Source organism: Myotis lucifugus, unplaced genomic scaffold (genome assembly GCF_000147115.1).
Source record: "Myotis lucifugus unplaced genomic scaffold, Myoluc2.0 scaffold_83, whole genome shotgun sequence".
Taxonomy (NCBI): Eukaryota; Metazoa; Chordata; class Mammalia; order Chiroptera; family Vespertilionidae; genus Myotis; species Myotis lucifugus.
Genome location: NW_005871131.1, coordinates 2,055,439 through 2,075,255, shown reverse-complemented (window position 1 = coordinate 2,075,255; position 19,817 = coordinate 2,055,439). Strand labels below are relative to the sequence as shown.

Here is a 19,817-nt window from a genome sequence, read left to right as displayed (position 1 = left end):
GGTTTGAACTAGGACATCATGTAAAGTGTTCCCAATGACAACAGAACTGGGCTACAGAGAATAAAAAAAAATACAGCTGCCTGCCTGATATGGCTTAGTGGTTCAGCATCAACCTATGGGCCAGGTATTCACGGTTTCATTCCCAGTCAGGGCACATGCCCAGGTTTTGGGCTTGATCCCTAATAGGGTGCATGCAAGAGGCAGCCGATCAATGATTCTCTCTCATCATTGATATTGCGCTTTCTCTCGCTCTCTCTCTCTCTCTCTCTCTCTCTCTAACTCTCTCTGAAATCAATAAATATATATTTGAAGAAATACAGCTGACATGTTAGAGAACAGGCATGAGGCTGTGTGGCTCCCAAAAGAAAGAATAGAGAGCAGTTATTTGCTCATGATGGTTTCCTACTCTCTTGATGATTCTTGTCCCTGCTGAGGCTGTTCCTGTATCCATCTAATACATTTCTCCTAAAAAAAAATTCCCCTAGTTTAAATGTGTTCTCTCCCAATAGCCAATGTGTCCTAAGAGGTGATATAAGTATGATGATAATAAACTTTTGATTATCTTCAGTAATGAAGAGAAATAAGGCAGAAATATTATAAAATATTATAATAACTTTTTCAATTTGGGTTTCTACTATAACCAAGGACACATCCTCCCAATCCTTATACCATCTTTCCTAATTGGACCCAGACCAGTACCTTGCTGTAAACTTAGGGGCACAGAAGATAACCTACACCAGAGAATACCACCCTGAGATTCAACGATTACCCAGAATACTACCTAGACTCTGCTGTGCCGGGAAGGAGCAATAAAAGTGCTTCAGAGCCTCCCTCAGTACTCCATACTTCCTTTCCAGTGTCTACCAGAGCAGCTCTGTCTCTGTATGTTTTATACATGAAGGGGCCATGGAAACATTTGACTAGATAAAGGGCTCCATTGGTTGAAAACATGGTATCATAATGACTACCATACTTATGGGATACATGATCTTTGGCTTGGATTAGTTTTGAGTACTACACACAAGTTCTATGAAGGATTCTGTTGCCTCTCAGTCCTCCCAGAATCAATTTTCTTTGGGACTGGTTTCTCCCCCACTTTGTGAGATTCACGCCATCAAGTGGCAGCTCCATCTAACTTCTCAGTATGGTTTTTGACCCACAAAGGTCTATCATAGGCTTGATATAGATGCTATAAGAGTAAGGAACTATAAAGATAATGAAAGTTAGTGGATGGTAGAGGCATTCATTACCACCCTTTAGGGAGAACATGCCTGGGAATTAAGCTACTAAGAGTCAAAGGAGAAGGCTGAATAACATGGGATTGAACCCTAAATCTAGCCACACTTCAAGACAAAACTATATATGTGTCTTGGTTCTAAGAGTCAACAAATTCCCTTTTTGACCTTGGCTCCTTTGAGTAGGGTGCTGTCACTTATACACAAAGAGTGTTAAGTAATCTATCATGTTAAATGATTATTTAGACTTAATGGTCTTATCCATTTCTATACGGCATTAAGTCTATTTTTAGAGGCTGTCCTTTCATTATAGACAATTGCAAATTATTATACAATAATAGCAGGGACAACAATAAATCTAAAAATCTGAGGAGGAAAAAACTCACCCACTTGAAATATATTCTTTTTCATTTTCAGCTCTAAGCTTTTGGATTAGTTGACCATCATCTATACAGGGTGTTAGGACATCTTCCCTGAAGATAATAATCTTATGCTTTTGATGCATGTTTTATAACATGAACTCATAGAAAAAAAAGGATAATCTTAGAAAAAAACTAATAGAAAAATATAGAACCAAATGGAAGAGGAAAATAGTTAGATGAATATAAATGGTACCAGAAAACAGGGATGCACTCATTTTTAACATCACCATCTCCTGGCAAAAAAATAATAATTAGAATAGTAATCTGTTTCAATGGAAATAAAGTACTGTAATATTTATAGTCTGTGCCAGTTATAATGACTGCAGGGCCAGAAGTGAAGTGTCACAGCATGCTCCACATGTTTTTAACACGGTTTCTAAAGGCTCTGGAGGCTATTAAATTTAATGAACCCATCTGCTATGAAATAGAGGTCCCAGCGTAATCAGCTTCCTCCATGCCATGTGATGCAGATGGCACTCTCTGCTCCACAGCCCAGCAGGACGGTTTATGTTTCTCTTTACGTGTGTCTTTTTGTTTTGACGATTTGAACTTCTTCGATATGCAGCGGTATCTTGGGAAAATACTGTACATTCAGTTTCCAAGCCCCAACAACTTCTTTATAGTGCCTTTGACCCCCTGAGTAATTGCTTCTAGGCAGTAAGATGTAGCTTAAAGCAATCACCCAAACGACTCCTAAATGGCCTAGGTGCTGCTCTTCCTAGATGGGAAACCGAAACAAATGTGCACTTTATAGAATGCAAAGCATTTTCTCCAACTTGGACTTAGTGGGGGGTGAGGAGGAGGGACACAGGTCCAATTTGCAAATGCAACTAAATTGGTTTGAAAGTTCCTACAAATTGCAGACTGAATTGCATTACCAGCAAAGGGGAGGGGCAGGAGGGCTCAGTAATGAATTCTCATTATTTTAAATGGTCACATTCCCACTGTTTCTAAAAGATTTCTTCGCTCCCCTTCTGTGTGTCACTGTGGTCTATGCAAACTCCCTGGAAGGGTTGATCGGGATATGATGCATCCTCAGTTTAACGCAGGCTCTGCCCTGCACAGCAAGGTGCGAGGCGTTCCCAAGCTGGAAAGTACAAGCCATTTGCCTGCAAAATGGAACAAATTCCTTTGTTAACGATTGTTTTGCTTTGCACCTAATAGATGATGACTGTGTGTGACTTGTATTCAGATTAGAAACCCCTGAATTTCAGAATTACAGTGTTTGCTGTTTTGTCAATGAATACATGAGCTTTTATGAGATGAAACATAATTCATGTTGTGAACATTAATTCATTTATTTGGGCTTCACCAGGAAAGCAAATTGAATAGAACAGCCAGGCAGGAAACAGGATATCTGATCAGACTGGGAGTAGCAGGCAGGGCAGAGAGAGGGGCGCTGAAGGAAGTCCCCATTCTAGGTCAGGCTTGGTTAAATACAGTCCTTGACTCTTCGTGTGCAAGAGTCCAAACTCAGCTTCTGTTCACAAACGTTTATCTTGAGCTTGTTCAGACCCACAACTGTATGAATCAATGCATAATTAATAAAAAGGGAAAGCCCTGTACTGGTAGGTCTTCTTAAGCTATTCATTTAAGCATTAAATCACTTACATAATTATGTTTGTTGCTGCTGGGTTTTAAGCCCTAATCACTGATGAGTCAAGCAAACAGAATTCCTTTTGCTCTAACCACCAGACAAGGAGAAAGAAGACTTGTAAGACCATATAAAGCAAACTTGTGGGATCAAGTGTCCAAATTCACTATTTTCTTAGAACTTGGTAGAAATTACATAAATCAGAGGTCTTCTGGTTCCTAGAGGAATCAAAGCCAATTTCAGATGACACTGCCCCTGAGAGCCAGGCCCCTGAGACCAGTGGTGAGCAGAGACGTTCTGACAGAGAGCGCCATGGCCGCCCATGTTCCCAGGAGGAGGCGGTGGTGACATTTCCTTCTGGATTTTCTTTCCCTCTCAGACCACAGCACAGAACAAAGGCTCTTGCAGTAGGCAGAACTCTAAAACGCTCCCTGGATTTCTGCCTCAATGAATATGTGTCTCTTAAATCCCCTCCCCTGGAATGTCTGATGGGCTATCACTCCCATGATCAGGTTACTCTCATTGGCCTCTGAGTTAATTAAAAGAGAGGTTGTCCTGGGTCAGCCTGACCTGGTCAGAGATGCCTTTAAAGCAGTGGTTCTCAACCTTCCTGATGCCGCCACCCTTTAATACAGTTCCTCATGTTGTGGTGACCCCCAACCATAAAATTATTTTTGTTGCTACTTCATAACTGTAACTTTGCTACTGTTATGAATTGTAATGTAAATATCTGATATGCAGGATGTATTTTCATTGTTACAAATATAACATAATTAAAGCATAGTGATTAATCACAAAAACAATATGTAATTATATATGTGTTTTCTGATGGTCTTAGGCGACCCCTGTGAAAGGGTCGTTCGACCCCCAAAGGGGTCGCGACCCACAGGTTGAGAACCGCTGCTTTAAAGGAAGGGGAAGGTTCAATGAGGTGTGTTCTTGGTGGCCTGGAAGAAAGTAAACTGCATTGTGTGAACTGTATGGTGGCCACGTGGCCAGGAACTGTGGGTTATAGGAGCTGAGAACACTCCCCAGGGGGCAGTAACCAGAAAACGGGAACCATAGTCCTATGACTGAAGGGGCTGCATCCTGCCAGCAATCCAAAGGGGCCTGAGAGCAGATGAGAACTGCAGTGCAGCCAACACTTAATGGCAGCCTGTGAGACCCTGAGCTGAGGGCCCAGCTAGCTTGTGCCCAGATTCCTGACCCATGGGAACCATGAGATAATACACTTGTGTTGTTTTAAGCAGATAAGTTTGTGGTAATCCGTTTTGCAACAGAAAACTAACACAGCTGTCCCGGCGATGCTGACCCACACGCAGTGTGTTGGCAGTTCCAGCTGGGAGTCCCAGCTGCTCTCACACCAGGTGGTGGCCCTCCTCTCGGTGTCTGGGAGGGTCACTCTTCTTCACGGAGCACACAGCCTCTGTGGGCTACCAAGGGCAACAAGACACTGAGCAGAGGCTGCCTTTACCACCAGATCTACACCAGCAACCTAGGATGAAACAGACTAAGCAAGGCAAACTACTCTATAGGAAGAAAGAGAGAAAAGGAAGAGACAAAGAGAGGAAGGAAGGGAGGGAAGGAAGGAGGGAGGGAGGAAGGAAGGAAAGAAGAAAGAAAGGAATAAAGGGAAGGAAGGAAGGAAGGAGAGAGGGAAGGAAGGAAGGGAGGAAGGAAGGAAGGAAGTAAGGAAGTAAGGAAGGAAGGAAGGAAGGAAGGAAGGTTAAGTGTCAGTATCCTTGAGCACAGGAAAGACTTTTTCTCCCGTCTTTCATGATTGCTTTGTCCATACTTATCACACCGGTAATTTTTCTCTTAAGGTCTTTCCAAGGCATTCATGTACACAATCACAGAAGTAACAACTTTTTTTACAGCAGTAATTACAGGGTAATGAGCAGAATTCAATGGTTTAAGTAACACTTAGCTGATGTATACAGCTATGGCAAAATGACATCTGCCATCAACAGGTCAGGGATGAAGAGGACTGGCTTCCCCTGAGCGTGCAGCTCGGCTGGGGGCACAGCTGTGTAGGCATCTGTGCCAACGTGGCTTCCAGACCGAAAGACCCATGTGCTGTGGGCCACAGACTGCTCCAGAGCAGAGAGGGCACTGAGCCGGCTGAGGGGCGGCCAGTTAAGGGGGCTCCTGCCACGTTTCTCTTTCCTTGGGCAAGGCAGCCAGCTTTCACCTCTGTGAGGCTGAGGGACTCTCCTGGGCTGGTGCAACACAGCAAGCAGCCTCCCTCAGGGACACTGACCCTCGGCACCAAGGCCACACATTCATGCCTGACCACAACCTGTAATGGCAGCAACATGAACTCCAGAGGATTCAAGTTTATCTCTAGAAGAACAGTGCTTTCGGGCTCCTCATCACACTTAAGTCCCAAATTCTATGATCTAAACCAAGCATGTCAAACTCAATGGCTAACGCAGGCCAAATAAACAAGGTTTATGTGGGCCACAAAAAAACACACAAAAGCTTCAATTTTCACAGAAATGTAGGTTTATTTCGAGAGAGACATGCTGAATACAAAGGGCTGAAATAAATGAGTAATCATTAACATAAAATAATAGAACATTTTAATAAAATTTAGTATTTTTTCTTGAACATTAACTTACCAGACACTGAATAACTACACAAATTAATAAGCGTAACGCAAATAAACCTATTTTTCTTGTTCTCCAAAAGCGATATATTTCCTGTTGCGCACACCAAACAAGTCAGTACAAGAGTAATGACGTGACATCGGCTGCTAAAATATTCGCTGCTAGTAGTATTAATGGAGAGAAATGGTGCGCCTGGGTGTAAGGCGTGTGAGGGAAATGAATGCAACACCATTATAGTAATCGGTCTTTAGCGAAAGTTGTAGTTTGTTATTAATAACTATGTATAACAGGATATTGTAAAAATTAAGTTATGAAATTTTTATTAAAACGTTTCTTACATACTGTTATATTGGCTGGGCCGCAAAAATATTCATTGTGGGCTGCATGCGGCCCACAGGCCTCGAGTTTGACATGCTTGATCTAAATGGTAGAAGCCATATTGTAACTACCCTGAAGTTTCTTTGAGACCCAGCTCACATAAAGAAGAGTATTTGTTATAATTTCTCACAACCAAGGAGAAAAATTCCCACTGGATTTCCTGAGGTTGGGAATGATGATAGGCAGTATTTATTGCATTTTCTCCATGCAGAGCCATTTAATCCTTAGAGTCAACCCTAAGGCAGGTTTTATTCCCATTTGCAAATGTGGAAAGCAACATACAACAAAGTTAAGTGACTTCCTTACAGTCACAAGGCTGGTATGGCATAGGTGTAGAATTCAAACTGAGGCGATTCTTACTCTACATGCAATGCCTTTAGCTAGTATACTAAGGGGGATTTTAAATATGTTGAAATATAAAAAATTCCATAGGTGCCGATTCCACCAGGACATCAAGTATTAAAATGGAGTCCCCAGTGCCAATGCCGAGCGCTCCGGCGCCTGGTCTCTCATGACTGCAAGCTGGCTGGACTGCCCTGGCTGAGTCAGGGCAGGCAGGACCTTGCAATTGCTGACCTCCACATCCCACCCCATCGTTTTCTGAGTGGTTTCTAAGCTGGTGGGTTCATCTTAGAATTTAGACTTCACAGACAAGTTCAGCACACAAATCCTATTTTGACCCCACATCAATGATAGAGGGCTTTTGCTCGTCCTGGCAGAATCCAGGCCCAGATGAGGTGAAAGAGATTGTTGCCTCCCAGCCCAGAAGCACCTGTGGGAGCAGCAGCTGCCTCTGCTCACTGAGCAGGCTTATGAAAGAGGGAGGCTGACTCCCCCGTGTCCTCACCCACCTGACAGGCTTCTCAAGACCACCAGGCTGAGAAGGAACCCTCAAAGTCCTCTGCAAGGGAGGTGTTTATCAGGCTGTCTGCAAAGGTACAACAGAACTTGGAAAGCACGGAGGTGATGCTGATTTGTCATTTCAGGGACAAGCATGGTCTGGGGGTTGGCTTATGTACAGCAAAGGGTCTGGAAGAGGTGGAATAAAGAACTCTGTTACCCTGGCATTCCATTTTACTCAACAGTGAGCCACTTAAACCATTATTTTATTTTAAAGTAAGTAAAGGTGATTATGGCACAGAAAGCAAATTTCATGTAAATGTTTAAGGTAAAGGACATTGCCATTGCAGCTGTGCATCTAGAGCTGCTCCCCATTCCCTTTGCCTCTGCTGTCAAGAGTTCATACATGAACATATGTATGTTTGTATGTATGTCATTAATAGATCTAAAACAATTGATTTAAGTGATTATCATTATCTATAGCAAGACATCATATCAAAACAAAGCCCAGCCACAGTGGATCAGTGGTTGAGCATCGACCTATGAACCAGGAAGTCATGGTTGATTCCTGGTCAGGGGACATGCCCGGATTGTGGGCTTGACCCTCTCCCTTCCTCTCTGAAATCAATAAAAAATTATATATATATATATATATATATATATATATATATATATATATATATATAAAATAAAGTGTGTTAAAAATACACAACAACAACAAAAAACAAAGCTTAATCTGCTTCCTCCAGGAGCTTCAGGTAGCATATCCCCAGCCAGAATAATCTAAGTGTGATGTGTCCTTTTCCGAAAGCACGCTCCTCATGGGTGACACTAATTTTGATGGCCCACTCAAGATTTTGTTGATATTCGCTCACACTATTTTGCCCCCTCACAACCTGTCAAAAACCTCTGGGAAGGATCTTTGAGACAATGAAAAGATTTGCTCAAAATTTTCCCCTAGATTTAGCATCCACTGATGACCTTTGCCCTAACCACTCTTTATGAAAACGGTTGCAAAGTGGTACTTCAATGCTGATACCTTCAATCCAGTCTCATCACACAGGTCTGCCTTGTCTCCCCCCATTTACACATGTGCTCAATCCTACCACACTCACAAAATAAATTCAGAATGGCTATACCCACATTACTACAAACATCACCAAAAGTTTAAAATTTACTTGCAGCTCTTTTTTCCCCCTTAGCCTGAAGGTAGTCAAAGTACTGTTCAAAATTTAAAGTGTGCAACCACTGTATTCAAAGGGTTGCTTCTTTTCCCTACTTTTTGGAATATATATATTTTTTCTCATTTGAAATGTAGTTAAATTCATTTTCTTTTGTTTACATTCACTATTGGTTTTGCCCCATTTTGTTTACTTTTCAATTGTTGGAAATAGGCTTTGTCAAAACTATGCAAGAAGATAACTCAGAAATGTCTGTCCCCCTCCATGGTCCCTTCTGCTCAGCACTCCTCCCACTTCTTGAGGTAACCAGTTCTATTGGTTTCTGATTTTTCTTTCTGTGTTTTTTTTTAAATAAGCAGATACACGTCTTCTTATTCCTTCTTCTTTCTTACATAAAAGATAGCACCTTATTTATACTCCTGCATTTTGCTCATTCTGCTTTGCAATATATTCTAGAAGTCATTCCATATCAATCAATTGAAACAGTCCTCATTCTTGTTTTTAGCATTAAGACTCCATTGTGTGGAAGTACCACAGTTTATCCATCAATCTCTTATGATTAGGTATTTAGGTAACTTACAGTATTTTGCAATTATGAGCAACTCTGCAATGAACAGAATGTATGTGTTTTTATGTTTCTGAGGTTCATCTTCAGGGTTAATTTCTATAATTGGGATTGCTGGGTCACAGTGGGATTGCCCATTCTGTCTTCCCATAGCAACGTATGAATGTCCCTTCCCCTCAACCTCACCAATACAGAGTATTTACACTAATGCTTTTAGTTTTTGCCTCTCTAATAGGTGAGAATTGGTATATTGCTACATTTCAATGTGCATTTTTCTTATTATGAGTGAAGTTGTACATCTTCCATATGTTTAAAAGCCATATTTATTATTTTTTATTAATTTCATTATGTGCATGTCTTTTGCTCATGTTTCCTATTGGAATTTGGGGATTTTCCCTTCCATTTTTAAAAGTTCTTTATATATTAGGCTTATTAGTTCTGTGTGTGTCCTATATGCTGCAAATATTTCCTTCTATTTTTATCATTTGCCTTTTGACTTTGCTTATAATAGTTTTCAACTTACTAAAAGTTGGTTTTTGCTTTGTTTTTATTTTAAGTAGTCAAATTTACTTATCTTTCTTTTTATTGCATCTGGATTTTGGAGTCACTGCTAGAAAGCCTTTCTCCGAACTCAGGTCACAGAGGAAGCGACCCAAGTTTTGTTCTACTGATTGTATGATATCATTTTTTACACTTTAGGTCTCTGATCCTTGGAATTCTTTTTTTGGGTATGATGTTAAGAATAGAACTACTTTTTTTCTAAATGGCTATCTAGTTTTCTCAAAGGCATTCAGTGCAAAGCCTACCCCAGCCCCACTGGTCTGCAATGCCACATTTATCACACACTACATCTCTATATGTAGGTGGGGCTATTTTGGGACCTTCTATTCCACTGATCTATCTGTCTATCCAGGTGCTGGTACTGTAATGTTTTAATTATAGAGACTTTGTTTTATATTTTTTAAATTGATGAACAAATAATGTGACCGATCAAACTGGCTGTTGAGGGTTTATACACAAAACCACTGGGTGACTTGATGGCTTCGATCCCGGCTGGCCACACTCCTCTTCATGCTCTTTTCCTGCCTTCCCCACCCGCATGGAAGAAGAGGGGATGAAACATCACTGTTGTTGCTATTGCTACTGTTACTACGGTGCCAACATAAATGGGCGGCTTAGTTACGTCACCCAGGATTCTAAATCAAGCTGGCGTCGGACCCTGACAGTGATACAGGCCCAAGGTCTCCTTGTCAACCAGAGAGGGTTTTCAGCTTAACACCCTCCTCTGCTCAGGGTGATTCTCCTGGGGAAGGGACACCCCTTCTGGACCAGTTCATATTTCCATGCTCCCACTGTGACTTGGAGGCCGAGGTGGGGCAGGCTGCTGCAGTGCCCCCCAAACTGGGTTCCCACGTGCCGTCCCCAGCCTGCATCTGCCGGTCGCTGCCAGAAACGCCACAGGAATGAGACTCACAGAGAGAAGAGCCGGCCCACAGCAGCCATTGAGACCACTCTGGAGAACAGCTATGTCTGGGTTACAGTGATTAATGTGATGTTAATCCCAACAAAAACGATGGGAGAGAAGCCCTGTGCGAACATTTACAATCAATTAATGAAAAACGCCACTCCCATCAGACCCATTATCACTATGAAAAATCACCCTGAAAATACACAAGCAACCAGGCCACGGAGCCATTGTTTGGTGATTGGCAAAGTTCCTCCTTTTAAACTAATTCAGCATCAGAATCCTGCGCTTAGAATTCAGCGTTAGAATGAGCCTTGGCCAGAGTTCCAAAAGCAAGCCCTGGCCTATATCACCGCCACCGAAGCAGATTCTCACTCATCTACGCGAAGAAAACACAGCTGTGGCCTCTGCCGTGGCTCCGATTCACTGTGAGAGCCAAACTCAGCCACCTTCCCAAGGTCAGACCCACAGATTGATCCCCAGGACTGGGCCTCTCACGCGGGGGACTGAATCTAACACGCCCCTCGTCACTGCTCCAATGACAGCATTTGTACACACTTGGGAGGAAACAAGTAGCTAGAGAAGACACACTCAAAAAGTGAGATTTCTGTGCTGATCACACCCCTTCCAGAATGCTGGCTACATTTTCACCAACTTTGTTTGCAAACTGTACAACGAAGGAAAATGTCACTGAACCCCATTATAGAGGATGAGTGACCCAATTGCTGTCTTCTGAAATGAACACAGGGATGAACCCTCAGGCTCCCTGGGGCCCGTGACTCACGGTGCTGTCGATGTAAGCTTCAGTCCACACCACGTCGTGCTCCTGGTCGATCACCTTGGGCCGGCTCAGCACGTGGAGGTATTCCATGACATTTTCCTGCACATCAGCCAACGTGGAGATCTGGGTGAAGAATCCTGCCAAGGGAGAACCAGTTTAGGAACAGACAGGAAGACCGGCAACGGGGGAGCCCACACCTGCCACGCCTTCTTGGCCTCTAGCTAATTTCTGCCTCTTCTTTTCCTTGTTAAACCTTAGATCTTCCCTCTGCCATCACCCACTTCATGAATCATGTTCATGATAGAAAATATCAGCAAGCAAAGGAATACAATTAAGATCAACCATAAACCCACCTCCGAGAGGAAGCTCCTGTTGGCCCTTTTAGAGCAGCAGTCACCAGCCAGTGGTCCATGGACCACTGGTGGCCCGTGAGGTCCGAAAGGTTGGTGACCGCTGCTTTAGAGCCTGTTTCCCCAGACTGTTTTCTATGCATGCACATGCAGACCTTCCCTGGCAGGGGCACGGAAGGGTCCTTCTATATGCCATTTCGTAACCTTTTGTTTTTTACTTTGGTGGATTTGTTTCCAATGGGAAAACTATGCACCTCAAAATGGAAAGGCTATCCATTTTTATCACTATAACAATAATAGTTATAGTTAATTTTTGAGTGCTTACTGAAGGACACAAAATTTGCTAAACACTGGAAAGGCTTTGTCCCATTTATTCTTAACAACACGATGAGGTGGGGATAACTGTGCCCATTGTAAAGAGGAGAAGACCGAGGCAGACCGTGGATATGTGTCTCCCCCACGTTCCCTCAGGTCTCCAGCGGCAAATACAGGGGGTGAGCCCAGGATTGGGAGTCTCTTCATCTGTGCCTTTTGCTTTTACAGAATTTTGCCCTTTATGAGTTTGAGGCTGATATGCCAGCTCATACCCCCGTGTGGTTGCCAGACCTGCCTATTGAATATGCTGGTGGACCTGGCTTCTAAGTAACGTAAGTTCTAACTGTGCGATTATCTCCGGATGGGGATGCCGTTTTGATCTCTAGTTCAGGGCATTGCTATGTTCCTCTTTAGTGTGGGCTCCTGTTGGCCTTGCTGTGGGTGGGTTGGGAGATGTTGGAAGGGAAGGGATGAACTGGGGCCCTTCATCCAAACCTTTATGGAGGGCTTTCTTGGTACCTAGCCCTGGAGAAGCAGGGATTAACAGAATGGGCGGGACCCCTGCCTCCTGGGCCTGGGGAGTCTGAGTAGAACAACCACAGAACATCACAATCAGTGTTGCCCTAAAGCAGCGGTCACCAACCTTCCAGACCTCACGGACCACCGGTTGGCGACTGCTGCCCTAAAGCACACAGCAGGGACAGCCTGGCACTCAGCAGCCCCAAGGAAGGGTCAGCACCACTAACCCTGAAGGATGAGGACCAGGAGCTGGAGGAAGAGGGGTTAAAGAGTGTACAACCAAGCAAGGACTGTAAATAAAGGCGAAGGGCAGACTCAGGCCCCTCTGGGAACTGAAAATAGCTGGAGTGACTGGAGTAAGGAGCTGGGCGGGAGGGCACCGTGGGTGGTATAAGATCAGAGGAATGCACAGGGCGCCCGCACACCGGACCTTGGGAAGAGCTTGGGCTTCATCCCACAGGCAGGTAGTCATGGAGGATCTGAAGCAGGGACACTGGATGGACATGCCCCGTTTCCTCCCCGTCCTTTAAATGAGGACCCTTATAATGAGGCTCATGCCAGCTCCTGGTGCCAACACATCAGAGAGGGTGTGAGTGCCTCTGGAGCCAGGTCTGTCTCAGCACTGGCTACAGTGTTTACAGAACCTCATAGCGCCTAACAGGGCTTGGGTAAGGGAATGCCAGCCCTTCTGTTGTCCAGAGAGGGCCGGACCCTGCCAGGGCATTTTCAAACAAAGCCCAGCTGGTTTGAATTTGGTGTGCCAACCCCAAACCAGGTCGGGACCATGTGGCTTCTGGCTTCCTGATGACAGCTCTGCACAGTGTAATTAACATGCATTGTCACTCCTGTCCTCCCCCACCCTCCCTGCCAGGGCCAGAGCCTCGCCTATCCCAGGGGAAACAGGGCCCTGAAGGAGCAGGCTCTGAGCTCCTGTTTTAGGGTGCAGCCCAAGAGTGGGGCCCATGAGCACCTTGGCCTCCATCAGAGGTCAGGCACCAAAGTCAGGGGATCCACTGGGACACTCCCAGGCGGCCCTTCTTGCAGAATTGGTGGGAAAGACAAGTTTTAAAGAGGGTCGCTGGATGAAAGGGAACATCCATAGTTACCCCTCCAGGCACAGTGGCTGCAATCAGTGTTTGAATAAGAAAGAAAATATTTCATCTTTACTCTAGTGGACAAACCGTGGTTCTGAGGGAAAGGTCTTAGACAATCAAGGCAAAGAGGACACTTAAGAGAGATGTTGCCATGGTGATAAGAGGAGGGGAGAGCTCCATGATTCTGGACTCGAGAAGAATAATTCCTATTTGGGGCTCCTGTGCAAAATGTGCATAAAGACAGCAACTCTTAGGAGGAGTTCTTCTTGGTTGTCTGCATTTTCTTGATCCTCAAAGCCAACAGTAAAAATCCTTGATTTGGATTTTCCAAAATTGGGCCAAGAGAAGAAGGGGAATGAATGTGAGGAGAAGGATGGGAGAGACAGGTCATTAGCATAGAGGGAGTGGAAAGGAAAAACCACCACACACTTGGACGGGGATGGAGCTGAGATCATCCTCACTTGGCATTGCTGGTCACAGTCTCCATTCTGAGAAGCTACAAAAAGCTGGCTGCTCCCCAGAGCTCCAGACCCACAGCCAACGGTATACCTGACACTTCCACAGGATGACTAACAGGATTCTCAGACTGGACTCGTCCCAAGCCAACTCCTGGTTCCCTCACCAAACGCATTCCTCCCCCGACTGCCTCTTCCCCACCTCAGCAAATGGCGCCACTCCCCAGATTAGGCCAAAAACATAAGCGCTATCCTTGACAGTCACCCCTTGCTCACCCCAGCCCATGGCTAGTCCACGAGCAAGATGTTCTGGCCCTATCTCTATAACATATCGGAAACCCACTTCCCCCTCTCCTCTGCCCCAGCCCACTCCCGACTCGAGTCTCTCCCCCTGAGTACGGCAACAGCCTCCCCACAGACCCCTCCTCATTATCCTGCAGCCGGAGGGATCATCTGAAAGTATAAAGCAGATCCTCATCTCTCTGCTAAAGATCCTAAAACTGGTTCTATTTAGAGTTAGAATAAAATCAAAGTTTCTTAGCCACACTGCCAAGACTCTCCTTCAGCTGCCTGCCCCCCACCTGGATGGCCTCCCTCCCTTTGTTTGCTCACCATCGCTCTCATTGGGCTCCCTGGCCTTCCTCCTCTGCTGACAGGCCAAGTGCATTCCCCTCTCAGGCTTTGGCTCCTGCTGTCCCCTCTGGCTGGCACAGCTTCCATCCAGTTTCTCCATGGCTGGGTCTTGTTTATCATGCAGGGTTCAGCTGTCTAAACTCACTTCCTCTCACTTCGCCCTGCCTTCACTTTCTTCAGAAGATTAATCTGGTGCTGAACTCTGACTTGCTTGTTTACTATGTTCTCTTTCACTGGAATATTAGCTCCATGAAATATTACAAAAAAACGAGCACCCGTCTTGTCAGGAGAAGAATTCCCAGAGCCCACGTATGGGTTAGCAATGCAGGGACACCCACTGGGGTCTTACTGGCATCCACCTTGCCCCTGTGGGCCTGGGCAACTCATGGGCTCACTGTATCAGTAGGAAACAGAGCAGAGAACTCAGTGATTCATCCCAGATCAATTCCAACCCAGGTTCATCTGATTCCAGAACCTTTACCCTTGACCACTGAGGACACTGCTTCTTCCTGTTTCAGAAAAGAACAGACACACGTGGCTGCTCAGAGGTCCTCCCCAGGAGGTCGCCCGTAATGGGCTGTCTGCATCTCTGTGGCCAGGACAAGTTGAGGATGGGGTGGGGAAATGCATAGTTCTCCTTGAGGTTCCTGGGAAATGCTCAATAATTAGCACCAAAGGTCTACTCAAAACCCAGGGCACAGTTCTAACTTATATTTCAAAATATAGACCAGGCATGCAGATGTATAGAAGGTAAGAGAAGCTGAGATTATACAAATAATATTAATAACGTATACTGCAAAGCTTCATGCAAATTTAATCATCTAACCCCAACCCATTAAAATCTCCAACCTTTCTGAAAGACCCTTTCTTGCTTTCAAATGTTTTCATCTAAGTTTTAGTTAACAAATGTACTTTTGATGGATAACAGGAAGTCGCTGAGGGCTGGACGCTTTGGCTGTAACCATAGACGCTTCCCTTGTTTTCCCTCTGCATTCTCCGAACTGGCTCCTTTCCCTCCTCCCCGCTCCCCCCTTTTTTTCTTTTAAATTCTAGCTCTTGAATGTTTATTCTCTTCTTTAATGAGCCTTTTTGGACGTCATATATCATGTAGGAAAACAGAATCAGCAATCATTCAGTAATTACCAAGGAGTAATTAATGCTGTAATTAGCCACCTATTACAAATGGTCTTCTCATTTTTCTACGTAACATCTATTTATGTACTTTATTCCCTCACAGAGCCTCCTGTGAACTCCGGGTTACAACTGCTCCCTGTGATCAACCACACGCAGCCTGGTGCTTTGTATTTCTGAGATTCTACCACCCTCACCTCTAGATTTCTTAGGAGTCCCTTGTCTAAAAGGTGCCTTTAGATGAGAAGCTCCATCATTCATTATTCTGCTTTGCAATGACATCAGAGCTGAGGGCCCCAGTTGGCTCCTCATTGAGACCCTGGCCATCTATCTCCCTCGCCAAGTCCCCATTCACCTTTGCTGTGAGGCACCACTCCCTTTACAAACACTCATTTCTGAATAAGACAAAGCTCAGATTTCAGTCTCCTCAGGACAGTGGAGTGGGCAGTGAAGTCGATGGTGTGACCTCGTTTGCCTTCCTCTGGACAACAGTGTTCTCTTCTTCCTCCTCCCCATCAGCATCACATGCTACTGACAAAGCACTTATTTCTGTAAAAAGATATGCAATTTATAAACAACTTCCTACCTCCCCTTGGACCTTCACAGACATCCAGCAAGAGGTCCGGTGGGCCTTGGAGCCAAAGGGCACATGTCCAGTGAGTTGGAAAGAACTGACCTGGAGGGAATGACCATGGGGCCAGGCCCCTATCCACTGCCTCCGTGGGCATGTGCCCAGCAGAGAGTGGGGGGTCTCCAGTGTGAAGCCATCAGAATCAGCCAAACTCTCAAATTTAGAAACAACCCTTTTCCTTTGTGAATAATGTAACATTTTAAATTTCATGTTAGAAAAGGTCATTTAAAGGATCACGTGATGGAGCTAGGAAGGCTGGCCTGTCTGTAGCTCTGTCACAGCACCCACACCCCAAACTGTCTCATCTCCTCTCAGAGCCTTAATGTCCCGCTTTGTAAAACGTCAGAAACTGAACCACATGCCCACACAAGCGGAGGCAGGGCCGTTTCTGGAACACAAAGGTTGGGTAGAAATCCCACTTGGTCTTTATTAGCTGACCAAGTCTTTCCTCCACCTCTACATTCCTTTTCCTAGAGTCTCAAACTCTGGAAGATATGCAGGAGTCCTCCATGAAACAGGACTTTCTTCTCCCCAAAGAGAGGTAACCTCACGATCTGGTGAAGTGAGCCTCAGGCTTCAGACCCACTGGGCCAGCCTCTGGCTCTGCCACTTGCTAGCTGGTAACCTGGGGCAAGGAAATGAGATCTTGCCCAGCCAGTGAGGCTCAATGGTTGAGCATCCACCTATGAATTAGGAGGTCATGGTTGGAGTCCCTGTCAGAGCATGTGTGGATCGTGAAGGAAACAGCCAATCAATGATTCTCTCTCATCATTAATGTTTCTCTCTCTCTCTCTCTCTCTCTCTCTCTCTCTCTCTCTCTCTCTCTCCCTTTCCCTTCTCTGAAATCAATAAAAATATTTTTTTTTAGGAAAAGAAAACTAGATCTCAGTTTTCTTCCCAAGCACCTAAAAGAGCTTTAGTGAGGGTCAAAAGAGATACGTCACAAAAGTACTTTTGCACTCTACCTGCATAGTACAACCTTATAACAACTAAGGATGACACTTAGTTGGTCATCCTTAGTTGTTATAAATAACAGGGGCAGCATCTTCATGTTCTATGGCATGTACACAACTTCAAACACACACACACACACACACACACACACACACGCAGTGGCGTATTATTCAGCTATGAGAAAGAAGGAAAGCTTGCCATTTGGGACAACACGGATGGAGCTGCAGGGATTATGCTATGTGAGGTTAAGCAGACAGAGACTAATGCTGAATTATATCCCTTATATGTGGAATCCATATGGAACCTAAAAAAGCTGAGCTTGTAGACACAGAGAGTGAAATGGTGGTTACCAGGGGCTGAGGGTTAGGGGAATTGGGGTGATATTGGTCAAAGGGTACAAAAAATATTATACACACTTATCTGAATAACCACCATTTGTGTCTTCTTCCACTTGTTCCAAAATAGTGAAATATGGATTGCCACTTTCCTCTACGTTCACCTACCACCATTGTGGCCTCATAAGTGTGAAGCTATCTTTTAGGGGCCAAGACTCTTGGAAACAAATGCAGCGTGAGGGTAAGAATTTTTTCATGGAAAAAGGGCTGTGGGTCTGAACTTCCAAGGAGGGCTCAGGCCACTAGCTCGCTTTCAAATAAGGAGAGAATGACCATTAACCTATCAGAAAGGGACAAGAGGAACAGACAACCAAGAGAGACTCCTGTGGCCTTTCCATTCGCCCTAACGATGACTGATGGGTTGAGAGCCCAAACAGGGAAGCCCCCTCTATTTGCACAGCTGGAAAGCACTCCCTTCGCTGATTTCCGAGGGAGATGCAGGCGGTGCTTGTTTAAAATCCTGGCACACTGAACATTAGAGAAGGTCATCATGACTTTATGGCATATCGGGGCACGTTGGCCCCTCTCTGCCGTTTTTCCAGTTCACTTATTTACCCAATAGTATGAACTCGGAACTGTATATTCCACCAGCCACTGTACAGTGGCAATGATCACTTTAATGGATTTAAAATGCTTTGCTGCTTTGCCTCATTAGGGCCGTTTCCCTCAAGATAGGACCTAGTTATGCATAAAATGAAACAAACCAATGAGCTCCAGGCCTCTCTGGATTTTGCTAGTAGATCGGAGGAGGCAGAGAACTCCTGCAAGCCGTGTACACGTCCCCAGATACCCATTTCCAGGGGACATGTCTGAGGTCCAATGGCTGAGAACAGTCTCCATGGCTACCAGACTTGCAAGCAAGAAATTCTGTAGGGAGAGTGGCTCCTCGCCCCCTGACTGGGGAAGGTGTGTGGGCCCAGCTCCTGCTCCTCCCCAGAGCCACCATGGCCAGGTCCAGCCCGGCCACTGACAAGCTTCTCCCTGGGCTCCCCTGGGCTCTCCCCGAGTCTGCTCTGGCCCCTGAATGTTAATGACTCATTTCACTGAAGCACTTGTCTGAGTCAGGATGAAAATATGTAAGGGGGGCCCCTCTGGACCTCATGTCACTTGAGATGAAAAATGTTATGCTGCCTCCATACTATAACAATCTGAGACTATAAACAATGATTTAATTAATGACCATAGAAGAATACTTGCTCACTGATGTTACGTGGTCTAAAACCCCATAACTGACGCAACGCGAAGCCAATGTTTATATGGGCACAGATGACTGGAACCTAACGTTTTGATGGCAGCTGCTACTTTGAAGAGCGGTAAACAATGACATTTTATTCCCGAGGCCCTTCAGGAGAGAAGCGGAGTAAGGAGGTGAAACTTCTGAGAGGGCCTGGCTCTGGCAGGGAAGGAAATGACCGGATTTAGACAGGAAGGGAAGGAGAATCACTGTGGAATCCCAGGCCCGGCCAGCTCAGCGGCTACTATTACCTCCTTGGATTTTCCAAGTGGCTGTACTCAGAACTTTTACATCTAAAGGGCTGTATGCTATAGCCAGGCCCTGAAATACTCCAAGTTGACTAAACTATCTTCAAAAGGATGCTTCAGAGATTCTTATAAACAATGACTAAAACTAAATTATGGTGTAATATTAGTTGATTAAGACAAGACTTCAATTTGAGTAATTTTCATCAGCTGGACACAGACAGTGGTAAAAACAATAACCCATGACTAACTGCATCCTAGCCGACGGGAGAACTGCAATTCAACGTGGCAAGAATAACAGCAACATTTTTTTTTAAAAAATGGAAAGGAACTCTTTTTTTTTTTTTTTCAAGACCGCAGAATAAAGGGGAAAAGAAAAACAGGAAAAGTGGAGCTCACTCAAGATTTTCAAATGTCAACAAAGTTCCAAAAATTGTTTCAAGAATGGACCCTTTCCTCAGAGGAAACAGAGGATGCATCAGCTTCCACCCCCTCAGGCCCGCGGTCCTCCCATGTGTCCCCTGAAATGGAGCCAAATGCATTAGCTCTGAGATAATCATATTACTGATACCTATAGTGAGGGGAGCCAGCCAATAAGCTAAAATAATCGTAGAATGTGTTATTAATAGCTTCAAGGAAATGTTGACTTCCATGCAGGTCTCCACTTTTTCAATGCGGAAAATGAGACGTGCTTAAAATATTGTTGCAAGTAGAAACAGATAATTAAAGACAATGCCAAGTAATAGGAAAGACAGGCTGAGGTTTATTTGCCGGGCCATGCCCCTACTCTC

At 44.8% G+C, this 19,817-nt stretch overlaps 1 protein-coding gene across 1 annotated transcript in view; it reads right to left on the bottom strand.

The window, feature by feature from the left end:
• Window positions 1–19,817, bottom strand: part of CACNA2D3 (calcium voltage-gated channel auxiliary subunit alpha2delta 3) — an 807,563-nt gene that overhangs the window by 275,954 nt on the left and 511,792 nt on the right. The window contains exon 13 of the mRNA XM_023755701.1: window positions 11,074–11,207. Coding sequence (XP_023611469.1) covers window positions 11,074–11,207 — 134 coding nt within the window. The remainder of the gene's footprint in view (window positions 1–11,073; window positions 11,208–19,817) is intronic.